Here is a 26,073-nt window from a genome sequence, read left to right as displayed (position 1 = left end):
ACACACACACACACACACACACACATATAAGTTTATGGAATGAATTTGTACTTGCAGAATTACATTTTGTTTTGCTCAAAAACTGCAGAAATCCATGCAAGATTCTGTCCATCCCTTGTTTAGAAATAGAATCAGTCTGAACACTGGGGCACAGACAGCCTCACACAGGGCACCTCACACCTTCGATGCATATCCGGGCACCTATTGTTAAAGTTCACTTGAGAATGTAACTTTAAAAAGGTTTTGGGATTTATATATGAAAGAACTGAAACCAACATGGTCATTCTAAAGGATGAGAGACTTAACAAACAATCCAGGTATTTTCAATATATAATTTCAGTTACATCACACTGTAAACTTTTGCTATGAATTCTGTGTCTTACGATCTTATACTCCGCAACCACCTGATGAAAGAGCAGTGCTCTGAAAATTAGTGCTTCCAAATAAACCTGTTGGACTATAACCTGATGTTGTGTGATTTTTAACTTCATAATCTTTCTACATTTGTGGATGATAAGGCGAATTTTTGCACCAGTGCTAATTTATTTTAAGTCAAAAGTTGATCTTTCACAAACAAAGGAACACAAGAGATAGCAGAAGTAGACCATTTAGCCCTTCAAGCCTGCTTCACCAGTGAATAAGGTCACGCTCCAGATAGTAGGCTATACTTTTTTCCCTATCTGTCTGTCTGGATGTTCTCATAACATAAAGTTTTTGTAAGAGAAGATGTCTTGTTTGCTGCTACTGCAAAGTTCCAGTGCATCCAGGCAACAGTGTGAGAAGAGACATGGCCAAAGTAAACAAATATCCAGAGTCCACAATGGCCCATATCTTCAAACCAGAAGATCATCGGTGCTGAGGTATATACTGGAGTCACAATGGCAAGACCATGAGAAAGTTCCAACACAGCGCACTCTACAGGGATTGCCCAGGAACTCTGAACTAGTGCAGGAGAATTTGAATAGTTCTGACTCACTTACCTTAATACTTAACCAGATAACTTTAGAGGAATTAAACTTGCTCTAACCCTTGGCTAACTATTAAACTGGCTTCATAATACACCACTAACATCCAGATTACTTCTACCAACCTCAAACAGGAATCCAAAAACCTCAATACAAACTCTCCCACACCAATCCAACCGCCAACCTGCCTCCACCCAATTGCATGACATTCCTCCAACTGGAATTCCTTATCCTAAGCCCTCACCCATTTACTTGTCACCCTACCCTGCACCATCTGCCATCCTACCTCCACACTCACTTGCCACCCTATGCATCTGGCACATATACTACTTTCCAACTTGGCACACAATCCTCTCACCTACCTACCACCCCAAAACCTCACCATCTGCCATCATCCTCCCTTCCCCTCAGCCACTTACTACTTTATTCTCTCTATCAACATGTCACCACTCCCCACCCATCTGGCACCTACCCCAATCCATTTGGCACCAAGGCCTCTTATCTGCCTGTCACAATAACTTCCAAGCGCAGAGCCACTGACTGTTCTCCAACCCGACACCTGTACCCCTCACCCACTTGTCACTCTACTCCCCCATGCATATACAACTAAACTCCCACCAGCTTATCACCCTCCCCCACTCCATCTACATGGTACTCTATCTCTCACATGCCTGACAGTCTGCACAGCACCTGCCTGACTCACGGACCATACAAATTTATCCTCTTTCAGTAGTTGTCAGAGTGTTTATAGCACCTTGAAACCCTAGATCATGACAACTACTGCCGTGAAAAAAGGCCATGGGCAGCTGCTGCATGAATTGCAGGATTGCTTCACTTATGAAGGCTTATACCTCAGAAATTGGACCAGAAATCCTCTGTAAAGATAAGTGGGCAACAACCAGCTCAGATCAGAGGGACCTATGGAGTGTTTGTGTTCGTGTTTTGAGTATATAACTTTGTGTATAAAGAACAACATTTTTTGTACGGAGCAAAAAATTGACCTGCATCTATATAGAATCCATCACAAATGGCATAGCGTTTAGTTTGGCATTTGATTTTTAGGCAAGACTATCAGTAACATGGAAAAAAGACGGATGGATAAAGTTGTGGTTCAGATTAGCCATGATCCAATTCATTGATTGACCAAGCTCTAGAGGTTAAATGGCCTGTACAGGTTGTTATTATTATTCCCTGTAGTGAAGTGTGTGGTCTCCGAGTGACAGCTGTCCTTGACCCATGGCAAATGTCAGGGCCCATCTATTGGAATTACATTAGGCAAGAAGCCAAGACTTAACTCTCTGCTGCAGTATGTGCTGGCATTCTGATGTGTTGTACCAGTTCAGTGGTCCATACTAAAGTTTGCAATTGATTTGATGCTGTAAATAAGTCATTCCAAAGCATCTGGCTTCTATCCGTAAGGTTCTATATTATCTAAGGTTCCTTTATTAGATGTCTCAATACTCGTTCACTGCAAGTATTTTGATAATGTTTAAGTGAAGAAAGGTAGCAAACGTTCTTAACAGTTGGTTCTGGTAGATGATTTTAAATTTAAATTGAGTCATAATTGTGTTTAAGATCTTATTTTAATTGCCCCATTTGACAGAATCCAGTTGGAGGAGACAGTTAAAATAACCGGTGTCTATTACCTACCAATTCCATTTCCTTCCTGCCATGTCCCCATATTCACTTGCTCTTTTTAGCAGGCAAGTGAGACACCAGAGTAAAGGGTGAGAATTCTGTTTAAAATATGCAGATTGACTGCAAAGATGTGGTCAGGGTGTAATCAGCAACCAGAGGCCCAAGGCAGGGAAGTAGAGCCTGTGAGAAGCAGAATCCTGGCGGAGAAGGCCCTGAGGCAACTTTAAAATTTAATTCTCAGATTTTCTTGAAGGCCACAAGGATCACAGAAGGGAGCTTGGGGCATCCCTGGAATAGAACTACCCACTTCCCTCCACAATCACAGCACACTTTCCCAGAGCTCAGATCCCTCTGAGCCCAAACTTTTCAGAACTATCTTTCTATCGCAGCCTTCTCTTGAATGTAGTCCCGCATTCTCCCAGACAACTGCTGCAGAGTGGCTCACAGCTCCCACTCTGTGGTCTCCAGCTGTTTGTTTGTGACATCAGGCTATATATCGGGTGCTAGGCAGGGTCTGGGTTCAGGTGGCAGATTGGTACAGAGGGCAGGGCAGTCAGTGGCTGAGTGGTTGTGGTGTTCAAGGTAGTGTGTCAATGAGAGGATTGTGTGCCAGATCAGGTAGAAGATTGCAGCATTTTATTTAAAATTAACCTCTTCCATTAAGATCAATGGAGCATCCACATGCTCTGCTCTTTCTCCATTTGTAACCATCGCAACTTAATTTTTATCTGTGACCTATGGTGTTTTTATTAGGCCTCTACAAAACAAGACAAGTGACAGAATTAAATTCTACCCTTGGGAATGGGCAAGGGGGAGGGAAGTTTGCTGCTGTAAGACTGGGAGGAAAGAAATGTGCATGTCACTTACCCCTCACATGTCCCCGATGAAGTCAAGTGAGGGGTAATTCAAGAACTTCAGAGGGAAACAGAGAGCCTTAAGTGAGCAGTTAATGGCCCAGCAAGTTTGTCAGATTCCCAACAGGATCAGTGGGGGAAAGAGAACTCTCCTGATCTGCCAGCCTGTGTGGGTCACTGAGGACCCCGGCTGAAAGGTCTGTCTTCTCTGTAAGATCCTCTCCTCACCGCAACAACAGCCACCTCCCAATTTCTGAGGCTGGATTTAATCATTCTGACAAGCCCGATAAACCTACTTTAAGCCTAAGGCCTTTTCATTTTGCCTGCTAGGACCTGCTACAGTATCAGCAGAAACCATCGCTTTCAGTGATGCTGGTGATTGAAGAGCTGCCAATCCTCCTGAGTTTGGAATGATGATATGGAGATTGTCCATTTAAAGGGGCAGATGCATCGGCAGCAATGAACATTCAATTCCATCAGCGCTTTTGAAAATAACTACAGTCAGGTTGTCTCCCTCTTTCCAAGCAGTGGACAGGGTCACTCTCACAGGCAATAAATTCAAAAGACGGGTACATTCTTAATTTATTTCTTTTTCAACCATGTGTTTGTTTATAACCATTCCAACTAATCTCAACTTATTGCTACTGATCTCGTAATTTATTTGCTTCAGCAGAAGTAATTCTAAACAACCTAATGGTTTCTTAGGACTCTGTATCTAACAACACAGGACTCTGTAACCAACAACAGTGAGCTCTGTACCTCATAACATAGTGATCTGTACCCAAGCTGTAGGGGTGTAAACCTTTTAACAATATCCAAAAACATAGGGCTCTGCATCCAATATCATTTAGCCCTAAATTCCAAACGTAGGTGTCTTAACCTCTTAATGTTGGACTGGTGTCCTATACCAACAACTTTACTAAATTTTCATAATTACCCCCAGTTATATTTTAAGATCAGAGCAGCGTTAATGTTCCATTTATTCTTCATTGCCATCATTTTTGAGTACTAACATTGATTATTAAATCATTAATGTGGCACTAAAAATAAAAGGCAATTGCAGCAGCAAGTTATTAAATATCCTGCAATCAATAAGGACAAAGCACTGGTGGCATTCACAAATGACAGACAGGGCAGGGAATCTGTACAAGATACTCAAAGATCTCTGAATATTTTAGGCACATGTTTTCCTTCTTAAACCATTGATAATCCTTAATTTATTCTTACTTCTTCTATTCTTGTGCTTTATTTAACAGACCTTTAAACATCACCTGAAGGGAAAACTTCACACACAATGCTTTTAGGAAAAATGACAGTACCACAGTCTGGGATCTTCATGTATGATAGGGTTATCCTCCAGTCATTCTCCCCTCGACATGTCAGGTTCTGAACGTCTAGAGTGGCCAGGTTATTTTCCTGCCACAACTGGATCCATGCAATGCCACAAGAGCAGAGGAATGGGTTTTCTGTTAAGATCCTGGAGGAAAGAAAATATTTTACACACACTTTAGTATCACCCAGCATTAAAGTATTATGTATATGTTTAGATTTTCTTTAGATAGTTTACAAGGTCTTTATGTAATACCAGTCAAACAATTTAGATCATATTACTAAATCAGACGTAGTTGGAGAAACTCAGCAGGTCTGGTAGCATCAGTGGAGAGAAAGCAGAATTAATGTTTTCAGTCCAGTGACACTTTGAAATGTTAACGCTGCTTTCTCTCCACAAATGTTGTCAGACCTACTAAGTTTGTTCAACAATTTCTGTATCCGATTCATATTCTCAGCATCTGCTGATGTTTGTGTTATTATAAATCAGGTTGTGATGCTAAGTCAGGGCTAAGGTAATAAATGGTAGGTGTACTACTCCATTTAATTTACCTAAATTACTATGTTTGGAAAAAAGTTTAAAATAGGAATGAAGGGTAACTGTAATAAAGTGATCACTTTCTTCTCATTGAGTTAGTTTCCCTCCAGATGTGAAAGAAACAAGAAAGTAAAAAATGAGCAAAACTAGATGTACTTTGAAAGAAAAGAATACTGAGGTGCAACAATTAAGCTGGAAAGGCCAAATTATGCAGGCAGGAGCAGTACACAGGCCCTATTCATCTCCAGTCTAAACTGCATGGTTGATGCTAATTTTTTAGCAGACAAGTGGAAGCAAAATTTTGATTGGTAAGAGGCTTCTCCAACAGGTAACCAAAGGAATGGTTACCAAAGCTCAACTAAAGACAGGGTACCAGGAGGCTGTGGCTTTGGGGAACAGGGAGTGGACAAAGGACACCTAAGGATTCTTGGTGGGTCCTCAAGGGTTAGTCCTGCGCAGACTTGGGATGAAATTCAAGAAGAACTCTGTTGATGTATAATAGAAGAAAGACATTGCTATCTTACCCAGAGCAGTTTTATTACTGCTTAAAAGCACCCGTTTGAGATTTTAACATGTGGGAAGTCAATGGACCTGATACAGGTATGTCACTGCTGCCTGTATCTGATTTTTACAAAGCAAGCAAGGTGACAATTTCAGCTGTAGGTACTAAAGTTTGCAGTACTAGTACTCAACCTCCAGGGTCATTCTTCAATCAAGATTCCTATTCTCAACTACATCTTCACTGTGAGCTTACATATTCATTCCTGCAAAAATTCTTCCAAGCCAGGTAACAACTACATTTGAATCAGCCTTATTTAAAACACACGTTGATTTATTTCAGTACCTATTTTGTTACTGTTGCATGTGAGGAACATACTCAAAAGAAATACTCTATTGATTAGTTGTGAAATTGCATAAGCAGAAATTCAAATATCTGTTTCATTAGGTTATGACCAGGTGTTACGAAGGATTCCAACTAGTCAAAAGCCATTCTAAAATCCACAATGGATGCCAAGTTAAATTCAGCTCTGGAAACTTTCACAACCCAGAACAAAAGCTGCTATTGGATTATCAGATAGGATAAGTAACAGCAAAAAAATGCTTTAATGCATTTAATAAGGAAAAAATACAATAAATGCTATAATCTAATGCCAGTAATGGACTCAACTATGGCTGCTTAGCTGATCAGAAGCAGTTCAAATGCTAATCTCTGCTTGATACGGAAACTAAGATGATAAATGCTAAAGCCCACGAGGAATATATACATTCTCAGACATCATGAAGTGAACAGTATCTACAATGTAATCAGAATAGAGGTAAAGTACATAAGGATGGAGTAAAATCTCCAGGGTGAGAATAAGCAAAATGAGATAATACTTGAATGATTGTTATAAATTACTTCAAATGCATTTGTTCTCTTGAACTAGTATGTTTTTGATTCTATGCATGCATAATTTTGTAAAATGTTATGTATAGCTTAATGTTCATTGGAATTATGTTAATGTTACATCATACGTTGAGATGTAACTGTGATCGATGCAATAAAACGATTGAAAGTGCATTTAATCAAATGTGTTTCTGTTTATTTTCACATTTATAACACAGTGTTGTACTATCAAATTAAAAAGGAGAAAGTGAGGTCTGCAGATGCTGGAGATCAGAGCTGGAAATGTGTTGCTGGAAAAGCGCAGCAGGTCAGGCAGCATCCAGGGAACAGGAGAATCGACGTTTCGGGCATAAGCCCTTCTTCAGGAATGGGGAAAGTTTGTCCAGCAGGCTAAGGCTAAGGCTAAGGCTTAGCCTGCTGGACAAACTTTCCCCATTCCTGAAGAAGGGCTTATGCCCAAAACGTCGATTCTCCTGTTCCCTGGATGCTGCCTGACCTGCTGCGCTTTTCCAGCAACACATTTCCAGTATCAAATTAAAAAGCCTACTTTTGAAACTGTACAGCTGCATAAAATGAATATCCTCATCTAGACGTAACTAATTCCATGTTTTCTCATCACAAAATAATTTCTCAAAAGTAATAAATCATTCCAAAGCTGGCTATTTTAAATATATATTGCGGCATTCTTAAAATTAACAATCACAGTAACATACAAGACAAATTAACCAATTAGAAAATAATGGTATAGAACTTGTAAGAAATTTAAGAATATATTACTGAATCAAAAATCAACAGTCTAATGTCACTGACCAATTTGCTTCAATATTCTCTGGGGAAATGGTCAAATTATATTTCCATTAAGAAAGGAAACCTGGATTAATGAGGTGTTGGTTGTATTTATAATATCCATAACATTATTTACCACTTACTCTCAAGGGTAATTTTGCTTTCTGTTCTAATCTGACCAGAGAGTTATGGGTCTCCAAAGCTGGCATTTCTGATTAAAGTACAGAAAGCTACTACAGAGTAGAACAAATAAAAAGTTTGATTATAAAGCCTATAACTAATACATAAATCAAAAATTAAATTACTGCACAAGTGCCTAGTGAGTTTGCATGGTAAACAGAGGTATTATCAAACTAATACTTATTAGTTCATATAATTATCTGTCTGCTGCTCAGATTGAAGCATTAACCTCTTCAGAACAGATCAATAGTCTTATTAAATATTGGACAGAAGTAATTTCAAATGAACGTGTTACACTTCCTCAAGGCAGCATCTCAATTTTTAGGTTATTGCCACTAAATCGGTAAATATACTTTTATTTCAATTTAGTAAATAATTCCATGTTGTCAATGTGTTAATATTTTGGTACATTTGAAACCTTTACATTAATTATATTATAAATGTTTTTGAAAGGCCACTTACAAATGTGTCAGTTCCAAATATCGAAAAGGCTTCCAGGACAAGCTTGAAAATCTGTTATTGGCAAGGTTGCTGAAATAGAAATTGAACTAAGTTGTTAAACTTAGTTATAACATTTAGGGATGCTGAACTTATGTTATCAAACTAATATTTGACATGGTCACATGATATTTTGTCAACTATTTAAATTAGCATCAATACGTTTTATTTCAAGAGTTCACATAACATAGAATGATAGAATCATAAAATTCACAGCTGAATAGGCGGCCATTCATCCCATTGTGTCTGCATTAGCAAGGAGCTATCCAGCCTCACCACTCTTTACAACACTCAGCTAGAAATGTGGAAGACAAATGTTATGTTTGCCTTTATTGCAAGAGGATTCAAGTACAGGAGCAGGACTGTCTTAAAGCAGCTGCCCTCGGTATTGATAACACTATATGTGGAGTATTCCGAAATGTTTTGATCTCCTTATCTGAGGAAGGACATTCTGGCTTTGAAGAAATGCAATGAAGGTTCACCAGACTGATTCTTGGGATGGCAGGGCTCCACAGAGGCCTGTATCCCATCACCAAGTCACCCTTTATTTACATGTGCATAGTCCCTGTGTTTGACGAATGAATGTTATGTATGTCCAGCCACTTTAAGTGGGTGTCCACAATGAACAAAAACATTGAGCCCATAAAAGGACCTGCATTGTTGACATGAACCAAGTTCAGGGTTTACCCAGCCATTCACACAAATGTGAGGGAGCTGCTGATGGTCATTTTTGTCCTTGCTGGAAGTCTGGGCACTGTCCCACCAGACGCAACTTCTCGCCAACATCTTCATTTTGGAACCCCCTGGATAATCCTGCTGGAGTTCTGCCAGTATCTGGCAACGACCTTTACTTGGGAAAATCACTCTTGCTCCTCCCAGTATGCCACCCTGTACTGTGATCTGGCCTCTCTGGGCCCAAAAATGTTTCAGTTCTGGTTGTTTCCCTCATCACCACCAGTTGTTTCAGTTTTGCCAGGCCTGGATCTTTCTTTGGCTAAAGTCTGATATTGTTAGCTGTGGCTGGAAGTGTGTCCAGGAAATTTAACCCATTATGGACTCTCCCAGTGGTGGTACCATTGGCAGTGTATCTGCCAGTGGGAAGTACTCAATACATCTGAATTTGTAACTTTGTATCCCAGATGGTGTTCCAACTTGTAATTATACACATTTTGTATGAGAGCCCACCGCTGAATTCATCCTGAAGCTATGGGCAACACTGCCTTGTCTTTCAGTAAATCTAGCAGGTATTTGTGTTCTGTTATTATTTTAAATTTATGTCCCTAAACGTATTGGTGGACTTTCCAGGGTGTGCACTTTCCTGGATACCGGTGTAAAATTCCCTTACTCAATTTAGATCAAGTGGAACTCTTTTTCTGTCTTGAGTCCGCATACCGGCAACAACTGCATTGGTTTGCTGGCCCAGATAATGAGAAACAAAATGTTTTTTGGGATCTTGCTGCAGATTGACCTCGAGTTCCTCTGCTCAAGATTGTCCTGAGTGAAGCTATGCAATTGCCTTCATTCGTGGTGTTCCCCAAGTTCAGTTGGACTGGAGAGGGTGGCCATTCCATCGGAATACTCTACAGCTCACATGCTGCACTTGCCACATTTTCCAATGATAAAGCCAGTGGTAGTGCTTCTTTTAAGTCCTGTTGGGCTTCAGCTAGTAGGCGCTTTTGCTTGGTTACATCATTTATCCCATATACTAAATGGTTTCTCAACATCTCTTTAAGGATTAAATCAAAATCTCATGCCTCTGACAGTCATCTTAACCTCATCAAAAATCCCAGTGCAGATTCCCCTGGTTCTCAAATTGCTGAGTAAAACCAATAGCATCTCAGAATTAGAGGAGGCTTGGGTTTATAATATTCTAAAACTAAATTCATCAACTCTTAAAAGGTTTTAGTATCTGGGGAAAGTTAGGCTGCTAATAAGCAAAAGAAGCTGCAGGTCCACTCATTGCTTTCCATCTGCCTCAATGTCATTTGCCCAAAAAAAACCATTCTTTCCACATACTGGGCCCCGTATTCAATGGCAGGATTGAATGAGTCAAGCTTTCCAAATAACCGCATGAAGCCAGAAATGTTTGTCCTCAACGCAAAGACAACTGTTGCGAGTGAATTTCTTAGCAGCATGCTTTTCCCTGGTTCCCAGTGAAATAACACCACAGAGGCTGGTATTCGTCATCAAATCGCTCTTTATTTACATATTGAGCATCTTTGACACTGATCCAGCTCACTCAGAGCTATCTCTCAGAATGAACAGGGTATGTTACACTTCTGCTATTATCTGTCAGCCAGGGCTCCCTGATTGGGCCAGATTAATAGCTCCAACCAGAGAACTCATATTCTTTGAGGTTCACCTGGCTGACCTCGTTACAATCACTACAAGGGGTATTGCATATGTCAGTTCAATAGCCAAGAGACTGAGCCTCTAGATTGCCTGCTTTGCTCAATTCAGAAACAATGTTATTGAACTGGACTCGGGGGCCTTGTTGGGCCAATGGATTAGACCAGAAGCAGCACCAAGGAACTCATAATTTCTGACCCTGCACCTGGGTAGAGGAGGTTGAAAGGAAGAGAAGGGTTCTTTCTCCACAGAATTAGGTAGTCAAGATATCATCATGGGTGGTTTCTGTACCATCACTGACCACCAAGCAACAACGTGAATCTCATCTAACAAGGGGAACCTTACCAGACAGTGAAGGAATAGCAAGGAACAGACAGAATGAAAATATAGCGACACTTCATTTCACACTCAGCCATCTGCTCAAATACCAACATTATCTTTGAGGATAAATTACATGCAGGGTTTCAATCTGATGAAATGCCTGACACAAACAGTCTACAGTCAGGACAAGGGCCAAGAATAGTGCAGTTTTCAGCTTCACAGAGAACAAGGTTGCACATGGATTCTGCTGCAGAGTGCTTAGATCAACATATGAATGCAGCAGTCGACAGAATAATTCTGATGCATATGCAGTTTGTTGGGAAGTCTGTCAGAAAGCTTGCTGTCAATGTCAAGGGCATGGAGGAGTTCAGTACCAAATTGTGACAGGATTTTACACAGAATTTGGAGGCTATTGTTTCCAGAGCTCAAAAATGTGTTGCTGGAAAAGCGCAGCAGGTCAGGCAGCATCCAAGGAGCAGGAGAATCGACGTTTCGGGCATAAGCCCTTCTCCAGCATCTGCAGTCCTCACTTTTTCCCTTTTGGCTATTGTTTCCAGCATACAAGTAGTGACCAGATTCACTTGCAAAAAATATCTTTCATTAAAGCACAAGCAGAAGCCAACCAATAGCAATGTGCTGTAATTGAAGATCCGAAGTACTATCATACAAGTTCTGCCTACTATCATGGAAACTGGGGACAATTAGGCATCACAGATGGGTGTTATAGTGCACTGAGCTTTGCAGGATGTGATCAAGCATGCTATTAAGATTGCTGACGTATCACACTGGAGGGATGCCTGTGGTTCCCTGGACCATAAATGTGCTGTCCTCATTCAAGAAGACTACTCCATGTTGCTTTACCAGTACCTTGCTTTTGGCCTGTCAGCCAGATAACCCAGACTGCTGAGAATCATACCGAGATTCTACAGTTCAAACACAAGCCTTCTAGGAGCTACAGCTGTTCGTGGCTGTCCTTTAAGGCTATCTGCAGTCTCCACATTAAAAGTTAGCAAACTTTCACCAGTCATGTTATAGCCACTGAAGTGGAATTTCAATAGCAACACCAGGATATGATACATGGAAGTCAGATAGTCAGAGACTGCACACGGGTGATTAGTTGAGTTTCATATGCAATATGGCATGATGTTCTGGGCGCAGTGGTTAGCACTGCTGCCTCACAGCGCCTGAGACCCGGGTTCAATTCCCGCCTCAGGCAACTGACTGTGTGGAGTTTGCATGTTCTCCCCGTGTCTGCATGGGTTTCCTCCGGGTGCTCCGGTTTCCTCCCACAGTCCAAAGATGTGCAGGTTAGGTGAATTAGCCATGCTAAATTGCCCGTAGTGTTAGGTAAGGGGTAAATATAGGGGTATGGGTGGGTTGCGCTTCGGCGGGTCGGTGTGGACTTGTTGGGCCCAAGGGCCAGTTTCCACACTGTAATGTAATCTAATATATTTGGTTTGGAATGTTCCCAACGTTCTCATCGTGTCAGCTTTTATTTTTTCCCTTGTGAACAAATGGACATTGCAATGGTTAGTGACACGAGGAAAAGTAGACATGGGTCAGTTGGTGGAAGGGAGATTGCAGTAGTGTTTACTGGTATCATACTCAGATGCATTGTTCACATAGGCAACCTGGACAGTAAGGGGTCAGATTTCCTCCTCACTTTGTCTTCTTCCTCTTCCTATTGCAATTGCTTGCTGTTCTGCATGTAACTGGTGGTGAGGGCTGCCCCCTCAAGACAGCTTTCACAGCTTTCAGTAGACTACTGTAACACATGGTCTGAAAAGTTTATCACTTGATTACATGCAATAAGCACCACACAGTAAGATACTAGGCAGACTTGGTGAGAGTAAAATAGGAACCTCATGAGAAATTGACCTAAGGCTGATTGCTCCTAAAATTCTTGTAGTACCACTTAGTCTATTCCTATAACTTGCAAATAGTTGCAGAGATGCAATAAACTACATTTTGTTTATTCTACAAAACTCATTAGCTCCGAAAGTGGGTCCCTTCACACCTACTGGACCACATAAACCCTTCAAGAATGCACACACTTAAAACAGCAGAACAGGCAACATGATGGTCAGTATGGGATTTGAAGATGTGAACAGAGAACAGGGGAAGTCACAAGCCCAGTCATTTAAAACAGGTAAGCATTCGGCAATTTAAAGAAGTGAGCATTCTAGTCTAATACTGAAATTTTTGAGGTGACTCCATTTCAGTTGCAAAAGGCAGGAGGTCATCTTTTTCTGCAGCGAAAGCATCAGAATTCTCTATTAAAGTCACAAAAAGCAGGAAAATCCTGGAGAACAGCAGTAAAGTGCTGGAGAACTGTCATTATAGCAAAATAAAAATATTTAAGTAAGATAAGATATCTAATCACATTAGGAAGCCATAACACTAGAAACAGTATTGTTAGGAAAATTTAATTTCAAAGACGGCCCAGAAAGAATACAACATTGGACGCTCTGGAGAAAACAATTACTGAGATATAGAATGGCTTCTAAGGTAGATGCTAAATCAGAAGCTGAACAAGTAAGTACACTTTTGGATACAATTAAGAGTATAACAGATGTTAACATTGCTCACCAAAGGGATAATAGATGCACAATACACATTTAAAGACATACGGGTATTTCTCCTGTAATGTCATAATTGTGTTCCAGTGATACCTCGCTTAATAGAAGATCACTTAATAGAAATAAGGAGGCCTATGGGAAAAGTGGGGTTAGGGGCAGACCAGCAAAAAATATCACTCACGATCACTCAAAAATCACCCAAAAGTCTAACACAAAGTATAGCACAGCCTGAATGAAGGCTGAAATCATATTTATTAACAAAACAAAAGTAAATTTAACACAATGCATTTTTTTTTAAATGTAAGAAAGCTGCTCTCTGTGCAGCCCCTCTCACAGAAAGTTGCTGATATCGGCACATGCACAGGACAGCATGAAAACTGGAGTTCACATCATGCACATACAGAACGGCACAGATACTTCAGCGCTGACATCGCGCATGCGCAGGGTGGCATGAAGACCGATGCCAACATTGCACATGCATGGACACTGGCGCATGCGCAGAATGGCACGGGGATTCCAGCATGCACATTCGCACATGTGCAGAATGAGGCGCACAAACTAATCCCCACTGGAATCACGTTATTGCCAACAGAGTTAAGCGTTCTCCAAGATACCGTTCCTTAATTCTTCAGTGACGATATAGCCAAATCTCAGAACTATCTGTACTGAAAGCCTTTGTCAATTACTTCAAGCTCAGAACTAACAAAATTGTTGAAAGGATAAGTTGAAACAGAAGAATACAGCATCTAGAGGAATCTACAGAAATCCATAGATGACCTTATTAATGGTCTCTACAGGCGTGGCGAGATGTAACAATAGTGAATTAATATCATACTTCATTAGATTGATTGCAATAGGCATTACTGACAAGTCTTTCTCAGATTTATTGCAGTCCAAAGAAGACCTGATTCTAGAGAAAACCATTTAGATGGTGAGCGGAGCAGAGGTCCAGTAATAACACAGATCAGTCCTACGGGGAGGAGCACAGGATGTCTTTGGAATTCATTCAATTCCTAAGATGCAGTGATTAATCAATGCCGTGGGTAGGGCAGACACTAGACATTAGAAGTACTTGTTAATTGCTGTGGAGAAAAGAAACCTCATAAGCAGGATCAATGCGGCTTAATGAAATAAAGAAAGTTCTGATTCCGAGTACTAACAGACTTTGAGAAGAAAGACAAGTGATGAGGCAGTGCTGACACTGCATCTCACTCGAAGCAACTGGAGAATCTGGAATTTAATTGGGGCAGATTGCAGCACAGCACAGTTAACAACTAGTCATAGCAAGTTCAAGTCACACACTTAGCACCAAGATGACTAGGAAGATTCAAGTTCAAGTGAAATACCTTCCAAAGAAGAATCCTGAACAGCCATTAGTATCGCATCAAGCAAGAGGAAATCTTCAGGTAATAAATTTGAAGAGGTAAACAAATTAAGATTCACCAGTAATTCATTCACTGAGAAAGAACAAGAAAGTCCAAACCAATCAACAAGTTGAAGTAATACGTTTTTAATTTCAGCACATATCTACATGCAGATTGAGAATAAAACCCATCGATGCAAAATGAAGATGCAATACACCCAATTTCAAGAAGACAGAATTAAGATGTCAATATTTAAAGATTTATGATACTGCAAAGAAAAAAGTACTTGCTCAAGAAGAGATAACATCCTTCTCAACAGAAATACAACAGATGAAAAGTCCTCCAGTTCAGAAGAGAACATAGGACCACAGGATGACAGCTTAAAGCAACTAGATTAGGTTCCCTACAGTATGGAAACAGGCGCTTCATCCCAACAAGTCCACACCAACCCTCCAAACAGTAACCCACCCAGACCCATTCCCCTACTCTATATTTATCACTGACTAATGCACTGAACACTATGGGCAATTTAGCATGGCCAATTCACCTGACCAGCACATTTTTGGATTGTGAGAGGAAACCAGAGTACCCAAACAGACATAGGGAGAATATGCAAACTCCACACAGACAGTCACCCAATGTAGGAATCAAACCCAGGTCCTTGTCACTGTGAGGCAGCAGTATTACCCACTGAACCACCATGCACCCCAACTGCTTTCAGCCCAACAAACTATCAATTTTCTAAGTCCAAAGAGAACATATTCAGGGAGGATAGTTAAGCATCCAGTTAACCTGAATTTTCCAATCAACGGTTTGGTGTGGTAGATGGGTCAGTGGTAAATTAAACTATATAAACAAATGTATAACAATAATTACAGAAAAATGCTTGGGGAGTTTCAAAATATGGGTCTGAAAGGGTTACTACTTGATTAAATATAATAAGTACCACCCACTGTGACGGTGTCAGGTGGACTTTGCGGTTAAGCAAAACAGGAATCTCATGGGAGATGAATCTAAGACTAGGTCTTCCCAACAATATAGTATTAATATCGAGTTTATTCTTATAATCCATAAATGATTGTAGGTATACAATAAACTGCACCTTGATAACTGCAAAAGACCCTTCCTGTTAAACAGAAGGTAGTTACTCTTGCATACATTAGGACTTCAGAAAACCCCAAAGAACTCACACATTTTAAAAATACAAATAACAGCACACATAATAAAATGTGACACCTACTCTGATGATTTCTGCAGAATTCCTACAAAGCAATTCCAGGAATGGAAATAGTATTTCAGTACACCACTGGTATGCTGTATCACAGCACCACAGCTATTACTGTTTGAATGTAGTGCATGTGAGCTTGGGTTGTGCATCTAAGTCATCAACTATGCCATAATTAGGAAGCCCTTATCACTCAACAATCACTCTTTCGTTTGTTTTGATGGCTCAAATATACCTAGGACAGGGAGCAATACTAAGGTACTAAATATTGATTTGCATGATTCGTTGCATATGGTCACACATTTGTTAGACATTACGAGAGTCACTTTTTTATGTTCATCCACAAGATGAGGACATCACTGACTCAGCAGTATATATAGACCTCCTAATTTCCCAGAGGGCCATTACAAGTCAACCACATTGCTGTGGATCTGGTGTCACATGTAGGCCAGACCAGGTAAGGGTAGCAGTTTCCTTCCCTAAAGGACATTAGTAAACTAGATGGTTTTTTTATGACAACTGACAATGATTTCATAGTCATCCATAGATTCTTTAATTCCAGATTTTTTTTATTGGCATCAAATTCCAACATCTGCCACGACGAGACCTGAATCCAGATCCCAAGAACATTATCCTGGGTTTCTGGATTAATAATCTGGATAGTTTTAATAGTCATTTATAATAAAAAGAGGGTACAATTAACATGCTGCACTTGTAAAGTAATGATACCCTGCACCATTGGGAAGCCTACAATTCTAGCAAAGCCACGGGTCCTTATATGTTCCATACTTTATTCAAAGCTCTGAATCATAAAACTACAGTTGCAGATAATGTTTCAGATTAATTAATTGGAAGAAGGGGGTTCTATTAAAAGGAAGTCTTAAGAAATCAAAAGAAACAAGAGACCAGAGGTTCAGGGTAGTGCACAGCCATCAAAATGTGACAGGAAGTGGCAAAAAATATAAGCAGAAGAGTCTTATTGATCATGTGATGAAGTTGAAACTCCCCCCTGCACAGCACAAGCAGGCAAATCTCATCAATGTATACACCCCTGCCATAACCAACCCTGATGAAGCTAAGAATAATTTTATGGTGGCCTCTCTCCTTGATTGGTAAACTCAGACAAGTTAGTCATTCTTCACAACTTCAACATGAGAGATCACCAGCCATAAGAAGGGGGTCACAGGAAAAGATAGGATTAGCCACAAGGCAACAGCAATGATACCTCTTGCAGAAATACATCTCTCTGACTCTATTGTGTGGGAATGAGCAGGTAATTACCAGCACAGTTTTCCACTTCCCTAATTACAACAAAGCATCTTGGATACATCCCCTCTGTAGACATTAGCACCTAATCAATTATGTTATTACTTGGCAAAGGGAGAGGCAGAATGTACATGTAACAAAAGCCATGTGTGGCACTGACAGTGACCATTATGTTATCATTTCAATTTAAATATAAATTTCTATTCCCTAGAAACCCACAGGAAATGAAGGCCCAGAAACATCTCAAATTCTCTCGCTCAGATAAGGAGCTATGAGATATCCTCTCTCCGAGAAACATAAGAGTCATCTGTGTATAGTGAAAATGAACACTCACTGCATTGAGAATGACTGAATGATCTTCAAGAATATATTGCACTCCAGTGCTCTAGATGTCCTTATGTCTATCTTTCATGAGCATCAAGATTGTTATGGAATAAATAACAAAGAATCCACAAATTATTTGAGGATGCTCAGGCTTCACTTGGAGTTTTAATATCAACTTTGAGTTCTGATGATGAGTCATTGGACTCAAAATTTTAATTCTGCTTTCTTCCCACAGATGCTGCCAGACTTGCTGAGGTTTACAAGCAATTTAGGTTTTTATTTCAGATCTCTGGCATCCACGGTTCTTTATTTGTCGTATTTGTCTAACTGGTGTTGGAAATCCTGAATGGAAGATCTGGGCCTGTATTCATAGCTTGTGAGAGTAATGATCCACATGGATAGTACAACCTGCAATGTGGTGCTATGATGTAGCCTATAAGTGCAATGTTACAGATTGATTGACAGTGAAGGACTCTGTGACAAATGTTATAACCTCGCCATACATTGCTTACCTTGTCTCATATTAGGCTCACTCCAGCAACTACTGAAACTATATGTAGGAAATAATTCATTTCAGAGGCATTATTAATACTGAAAATATTAAAATTGTAGCATAATTACTAGAATATTATCACACTATGAAGTGTAATAAAATTGTTTCAAATGCATGCATCTGAGTAGTTTAAAAAATCTAGGAAAACTGGTTTAATGCCCATGACAGTAATTCTGCAGTTGATTTATAGAAAAAGGGGTCTGAACTAACAGATTGTAGGATTATTCACCATCAGCCAATGATTTTCTCCTTCAGTAAAGTGGTACAGGTACAGAGCTGTATTCACTTTTATAAAGGTCTCCTTTTAGTGTTTGTGCCCTTAGAATAGGTTTTCAAATCAATAAGCCAGCTAACTAAATTTTGGATGTTCTAATTGTATTGGTACAATGCTTTTGAATGTTATGCTTAAAGACCTATACCAAAAATAATGTTGGTGCGAGAAAGAAAATGTAAAACTGTTAGAAATGCAGAACAAGTGACCCAGCATCAAAACGGCAATGATGGATTCATGTTTATTCTGAAGGAGGAGGTGAATGCACATCTTATCAACCTGCCCTGGTCAAATTGAAAATACCCATTTAAAAGGACTGAACCATACAAACAAATACATTTCAAATGTATTAACCACTGTCAAAAAAGAGGCAGGTGCCATGAATTTCAAGTGGGCATTCTCTTGATTGTCTGTCACAGTTGATTCATGGAAGCACTAGTAAAGAGATGCAAAGGGCATGAAGTCTGAGGACCAGCTTCACAGATACCACTCTGCACCTTGACACCCTTAATGGCATTGATCCAAGTTGAAAGTACTGGTATGTGACAACAGGTTCAGAACTAGATAATGATCATTTATCAAATATCTTACCACAGTCAAGAAGAATGACCACTTGGGGATAGTACAATGGCATAATCAGCTATTTTAGAACTTGGGTCTATGGAAAAATTAATGGTCTCATGGAGGATAGAGGGAGCTCAACATTTGGCAGAGAAAAAATTGTCAAGGGAAAAAAAGACAATCATGACTCACATGTATTGAAGCCGAGGGTTATTAAGGAATCCTTGTCGTGAAATAAATGTCAATCCACAATTAACCAATGTTCTAGAAAATGAAGAAGATTTCAATAAATGATTTTTTTCATGAATAGCTTTCAAGTATCTAGGAAATACAATGATTTAAATTGTTGGAAATACTCACAGATTTCTCAGTCCAGTATAAGGTTCCATGTCGCGTTCATTGATACCTGACAGATTGGGTTGATTCGCAATGTAGCTGTTGAATAAGAAAATTTAATGTTAGCAATTACCCAAATTATTTTAATGGAGGGCTTTATCAGTTGATCGTAGCTTGATTTTTTTTTGCTCAGTCACTAGTTCAATTTTAGTCTAAACAGTTTAAAGAGAAAACATTCATAAGAGACAGTTTTAAAAGTGAAAGGAAGTAAAATACAAATATAAACTGTTTTTCAGGAAATATTTAACGTAACCAAATGCACAGTGTAATTTTATTATAATACAACAGAGAGCTAGCAACAAAAACTATTTTAATAGCTTCAGCTGAGAATCTTCGATTGGTTCAGCTTGTCCTTGGGCCAAACAGTACAGTGGAAATGAATTATGATTTTCTGATTTCCACCTCTGTTTTCTACTTCACTGACAGAAGATATAACTTGGGAATAAGGCTATTGATATCAGGTTATGAAGCAAAAATAAAGTAAGTATTTCTTTTATGTTGTGTCTCAGGACTGAAATTGGTGCTATTTCCACAGCCGTTTTCCAAAAACAAACCTTGCGCAAAGAAGCCACCTGGAAATCTCAAATTCCAATGAGTGCTCAAATATTCTAATGCTGAAATATAGCAGGAAGTTTTCCCAAAATACATGCAGTCACGAAAATCCAATAACACTCTTCAAACATCCAGTATCCAAATTTAATCACAGTTCCAGCTTTATTTGCAATCAAGGATAGGTCAAATTTCTCAATAAAATAAAGAACTGCAGATGCCGGAGAACTGAAGCAAAAACAAAAATTGCTGGCGAAACTCTGCAAGGTATTTTTCCCTCAATCCTAAAAGAAACATACTAGTGACTCCATTAGTAGCAAAACAAATTCCAAGCATTATACATGTCTCTAGACTCTTGATTCCAGATTTATTTAACTGCATTCAAATTCCACCATCTGCCATGGCAGCACTCAATCCAAGGTCCCCAGATCAATACTAGGATCTCAGATTAATAGTCTAGTGATAATACCATTAGACCATTGCCTTCCCTGACTCCAAACCAACCGTAATGTGGTTAATTCTTAACTACTTTCTGGAGTGAGTTGGTAAGTGACTTAATTGTATCAAACTGTTACAAGAAACGATAAGAATAAAGTCTGTGGACTAGCTGGCATCAATCTAAGGAGACAATAAATAAAGGTGTACACAGCCCAGTCAAAGCAATATATTTCTTCTCACTAGTATTTGAGGATATGTTTATAATTGGGACAGTTGTCCAACAACTTAGTCAAACAACAGTCTGACATAGTTACCACAGAATCACACCATTCACCCCATCTGAGATTTCTCTATCACCATTCTAGGTATGTCCTGCCTAATCAGCAGAACAAACCTACCAGAAGTGGCATCACAACGATATACAATTGGGAAGGAGTTGTTCTGGGGGGTCTTTGACACTGAATCTAAATCCCACAATGTGTCTAGGCATCAGATCAAACATGAGCAAGGAAACCTCCATCTAATACCTACTCATTGCAACTCCTCCCCTAGAACTAACCTGATATCAATAGCCCTATTCCCAAGTTATAACTTCTCTCAGTGAAGTAGAAAACAGAGGTGGAAATCAGAAAATCATAATTCATTTCCACTGTACTGTTTGGCCCAAGGACAAGCTGAACCAATCAAAGATTCTCAGCTGAAGCTATTAAAATAGTTTTTGTTGCTAGCTCTCTGTCGTAAAAAAAAGCATTGCACAGCAAAGGAAAATTAGAGGGAACATTGCTCTGCATCACTTGAATTCCTACATATTTCAATTCTGTTCATGCTTCCACTTATGTGAATTTCTGCAGCATTTGTGCATATATGTGAATTAGATTTTATGTTATCCAGAAGTAACAACAAATGCCCAAGCAAGACTAATCGTAATTTCTGAAATAATAACAAAGAGACATGTATAATGCTTGGAATTTGTTTTGCTACTAATGGAGTCACTAGTATGTTTCTTTTAGGATTCAGGGAAAAATACCTTGTAGAGTTTCGCCATCAATTTTTGTTTTTGCTTCAGTTCTCCGGCATCTGCAGTTCTTTATTTTATTGAGAAATTTGACCTATCCTTGATTGCAAATAAAGCTGGAACTGTGATTAAATTTGGATACTGGATGTTTGAAGAGTATTATTGGATTTTGGTGACTGCATGTATTTTGGGAAAACTTCCTGCTATATTTCAACATTAGAATATTTGAAATGGTATCTGTACAAGTTGAACAATACTTGAATGAAGTATAGAGTTAGTAAGGCCAGAGAACATCCTAGGTGTTGGCGATTCAAATGCCTATCACCAAGAGTGGCTCAGTAGGACAACTACTGATTGCATGACTAAGTCCTGAATGAGAAATGTGCCTGACTGGAATTGTGGCAGATTCTGGAAGAATCTACATGAGAGACTAAACTTTTATGACTTTGTCATTCTTAATTCACCTGTTGCAAATATATGTTTATGTCAGTTTCGCTACAAATGACTAATGAACAGTTTTTGCAAATAGCAAGTCCTGTCTTCATACTGAGCATACCATCCATTGTACTAGGTGGCAATCCCACCATTCTAATGGAATAGATTCAGAAATTGGGTACCCATGAGACACTGCAAGCTACCAGCAGCAATAGAAGTGTAGTCCATCACAACTGATAATCTCATGTTCTGACATCCCCCTCATTCAGCACTTTCATCAAGTCAGGAGATCAACCATGATTTTTTTTTATTCATTTATGGGATGAGGGCATCACTGGCTAGGCCAGCATTTATTGTCCATCCATAATTGCCCAGAGGGCAGTTAAGAGTGAGTCTGTGGACATTGCTATGGGTCTGGAGTCACATATAGGCCAGGCCAGAAAAGAATGATAGTTTTCTTCCCTAAAGGACATTAGTGAAACCAGATGGGTTTTTCCAACAAACAGCAATGGTTTCATTGTCATCACTAGACACTTAATTAGCAGTGCTTGAGAACAAACCAGGAGTGGCACCAACCAAATATAAAGATGAGGTGAAGAGAACGTCTACAACACAGGTCTAGTAAAATTCTTAATGATTTAAGTAAGATACTATAAGATTATGCTAAGTGACTCCACCACCAGTGAATGGATCACAGTGAAGCTCTGCAGGTTGTTTACATTCAGTCATGAGTGGTGGTGGACGATTCAGCAACTAACAGTCGCAGAGAAGAAAACTGTGTTACTGGAAGGGCTCAAAATCGATTAGGATTGACTGATTGCTGATACTTAAAGTTGATAAGATACCAGGAATGGATGACAGGTGTCAGAGGACACTGAAGGAAGTGAGAGTGAATATTGTTAAGGCACTGACTGTAATCTTTCAATCTTCCCTAGGCTCAGTGGGACTCTAGTTGGACTGGAGAACTACAAATGTTATAACCAAAAATGGTTACAAGGATAAGCCCAGTCAGGTTAACTTCAGTGATGGGGAAACTTGTAGAAATAATTATTTGGGATAGAATTAGTAGTCACAATGAAAAAGGTGGGTTGATTCGGAGAGTCAACATAGATTTCAAAAGGGGAAATAATTTGCAACTGATTTGCTGGAGAGTTCTTTTTGAAATAGCATAGAAAGGGCCATTGAGGATAATGCTGTTGATGGGATGTATATGGACTTTTAAAGAGCATTTGATGCAGCGCCATACAACAGACTTGTGAGAAAGAATAAAAAGATCAGTAGCAATGTGGCTACAAAATTAGGTGAGTGATAGGAAATAGACAATAGTCAATGGATATTTTTCAAGGTGGAGGAAGATTTATAGCCGTGTTCCCCAGAGACTTGGTATTGGGACTATCACTTTTTTTCCTGAGTGAAATAAGTATTGGTGCAAGGGACAATTTCAAAGTTTGTCAATGACATGAAAATCAGATGCATTGTAAATAATTCTAATTAATCTGTTCAGACATTTTATGACACAACCAGACCAGTTGAGACTTGAATCCAGACATCTTGGCCCAAAGATAGGGACACTACCATTGCTGCACAAGAGCACCATTGAAAGTAATGTAAACTATGAGGAGGACAAATAACTAAAACAAAAAGGGTGTAGGCAAGTTGATGGAGTGGACAAATAGCTGGCAGATGAATTCAATGTGGAGAAGTGTGAAGTGATGCATTTTTGTAAAAAGAACATAGACAGCTAACCTAAAATAAGGGTCAAAATTCTTAAGGGCAGAGGCACCTGGGTACATGTGCGCATTACTGAAAGTGGCAGAACAGGTAGAAAGAACAGTTAATAAAGATTACAGTATCCAGAGCTTTGATAATTGGGGCATAGTGTACAAGAGAAAAGAGGGTAGACTGAGCTTATACAAGACACTTGTAAGAGCTCGAGTATTCTGTATAGTTCTGGGTGCCATATTATCAGAAGAATGCGAATATATTGGCGAGAATGCAGAAAAACAGTTTCAGGGAACTTCAGAAACGAAGATAGATTGCATCGTTGGAACTGTTCTCCTTGCAGAGGAGAAGGCTAACTGGGGGTCTGATAGAAATTTTAAAAATCATGACAGGGCTAAATAAAATAAATAGGGAGAAACTATTCCTGCTGGTAAAATGGTCAAGAACAAGAAGGCACAGATTTCATGCGAGTATCAAATTTAAAGTGAGAATAAAGTATTTCACACAAAAAGTGTTCTGGATCTGAAAAACACTGCCTGGAAGTATGATGGAGGAACTTTGAATTGAGGTATTCAAGAGAGCATTAGAGGATTACTTAAATAGAAACAATATGCAAGAGCATGAGGGAAGAGCCAGAGAATATCACTATGCCATAATGCCGGTGCAGGCATGGTGAGCCAAATGGCCTTTCTCTATGCCGTAACACTTCTGTGATTCTGTGATTCTACAAAGGGGTGCGCAAGCTTCATTAACATTCCTATCATCAGTCGTAGCAGGACATAGCATTAATACAAGTGACAAGGTGAAAGGGTTAGAACCATCTTCAGTCTTAATTGCAGAGTGGATTATCCATCTTGGCCAACTTCTAAGACACCATGATCATGTACAAAGAAAGATGGTTGTGGTTGTTGGAGGTCAATTAACTCAGCCACATGACATCTTCCTCATGGTGGTGTGCAAGGCTTAGCCATTTTCAGGTATTTCATCAGAAACAAATAATGGGTCAAACAAGGTAGTAATATTGCAGCAACTTTCTCTGTTTTCATCACAACCATATCGTACCTCACCTCCAGCAAGTTACAAATCAGTATGGAAATAATCTGCAGAACAGATGAGAAACTTCAACCAATGCCAGGAATGGTTTTCAACATGAACTCAGCTGGTTGGTATTTGCCAGTTATACAGCAGAATTTATTGCTGAAGAACATCCACTGTTTCTATTTTATGAAAGAAGCGATGGTCTGTATAGAGGAAATAGCAGTTTTAAGGGTGCGTTTGAACACCCTGAACAGCCACACCCACTCCCAACCTGTGTCACTGAAAACACAGGAAAACAAAGACAACTCTGGAAAAGTCAGAGTTAAATTAGAATCTCCAATTTACTTTGTGCTATGCTATTTCATATCCACTGGTAGTCATCTGTGATTTAGTAACCAGGACCGAAATCATGAATCAGAGAAACCTCCCTTTATGCACCTTCAGGATAGATTTTCCCAGTCTGAAAAATTATTTATTGATTGATTGTTATAAAAAAATCAAACAGGACGTCAGGTGTCACAGGTGGGTAGCCCATTGTTATAGGAATTGGTTTTAAATATATCCTAGACTGACACAAAAAGTTATCTTCCTCTACAAGCATTGAAGTTTCCACATGCTTTGTTTACAATTGGTACTTTCAAACTAAAAGAGACATGACAGGTCTTCTCAGCAGAGTTCTCCCAGACGGTCACCTTCACTTCAGTGGAAATTAGCAGAAGCACCCTAACTAGACTAGAGAATCCCTAAAGAAACTGCCAGGAATAGCAAACTTTACTTAATGAAGCAAAGTAGACAAGCAATTCACTCTACTGCTGGGTAGAATGTGTTACTTGGAGATTGTTAATTAAGGAACATTGTTGGTCACAATAGAGAGTCTGTGCATTACTTCAAAACGCTTATTACAGATTCTAGATCGTACTCTTACAAGGTGTCTAACCTTCTGGTGTTAACATTCCTCGCTTAGTTCACCATTATTCATAATGTGGAGGTGCTGGTGCTGGACTAGGGTGGACAAAGTTAAAAATCACATGATACCTGGTTATAATCCAACAGGTTTGTTTGAAAGTACAAGCTTTTGCAGCACTGCTCCTTCATCATTCATATTCACATTATTCATAAATATTCACAGAAGGTCAAATGACTTCATTTTGTTTGCAGCCAATTCATGATTTTATCATAAGGGGAGGTTCCATCTTGTACTATAAAATTTACTGATTAAGTTAAACTGTGTGATCATGTGACAAGGATCAGCTAGATTGAAAGGGTTAAAAAGGATTCAGACAATTTGAACGTCTGATTTAATCTAGATGAATAAAAAGCAGATAATGCACACCGAAAAGGAAACATGAACTATGTTCATAAAGTAATATTGCTTTGAAAATACACTCTGAAATGATCATGTATAAGCATTTTGTGTAGACATCTGAAGTTCTTTTTTCTCTTTTTAATAAATATGCTAACTTATTTGAAATAAATAGGAAAATTAGGTGAT

The 26,073-nt window shown here is 39.3% G+C and overlaps 1 protein-coding gene across 1 annotated transcript in view; it reads right to left on the bottom strand.

Moving 5' to 3' along the window:
- The window catches only part of ntrk2a (neurotrophic tyrosine kinase, receptor, type 2a), a 253,300-nt gene that overhangs the window by 211,168 nt on the left and 16,059 nt on the right, over window positions 1-26,073 (bottom strand). The window contains exons 2-5 of the mRNA XM_043713062.1: window positions 19,349-19,423; window positions 19,181-19,252; window positions 8,140-8,208; window positions 4,777-4,934 (exon numbers count right to left, since the gene is read on the bottom strand). Of these exons, the coding sequence (XP_043568997.1) occupies window positions 4,777-4,934; window positions 8,140-8,208; window positions 19,181-19,252; window positions 19,349-19,423 (374 nt within the window). The remainder of the gene's footprint in view (window positions 1-4,776; window positions 4,935-8,139; window positions 8,209-19,180; window positions 19,253-19,348; window positions 19,424-26,073) is intronic.

The sequence above is a fragment of the Chiloscyllium plagiosum genome, chromosome 2, assembly GCF_004010195.1.
Source record: "Chiloscyllium plagiosum isolate BGI_BamShark_2017 chromosome 2, ASM401019v2, whole genome shotgun sequence".
Lineage (NCBI taxonomy): Eukaryota > Metazoa > Chordata > Chondrichthyes > Orectolobiformes > Hemiscylliidae > Chiloscyllium > Chiloscyllium plagiosum.
The sequence above is the reverse complement of the archived record's forward strand: the minus strand, read 5'-3'. Positions and strand labels throughout refer to the sequence as shown.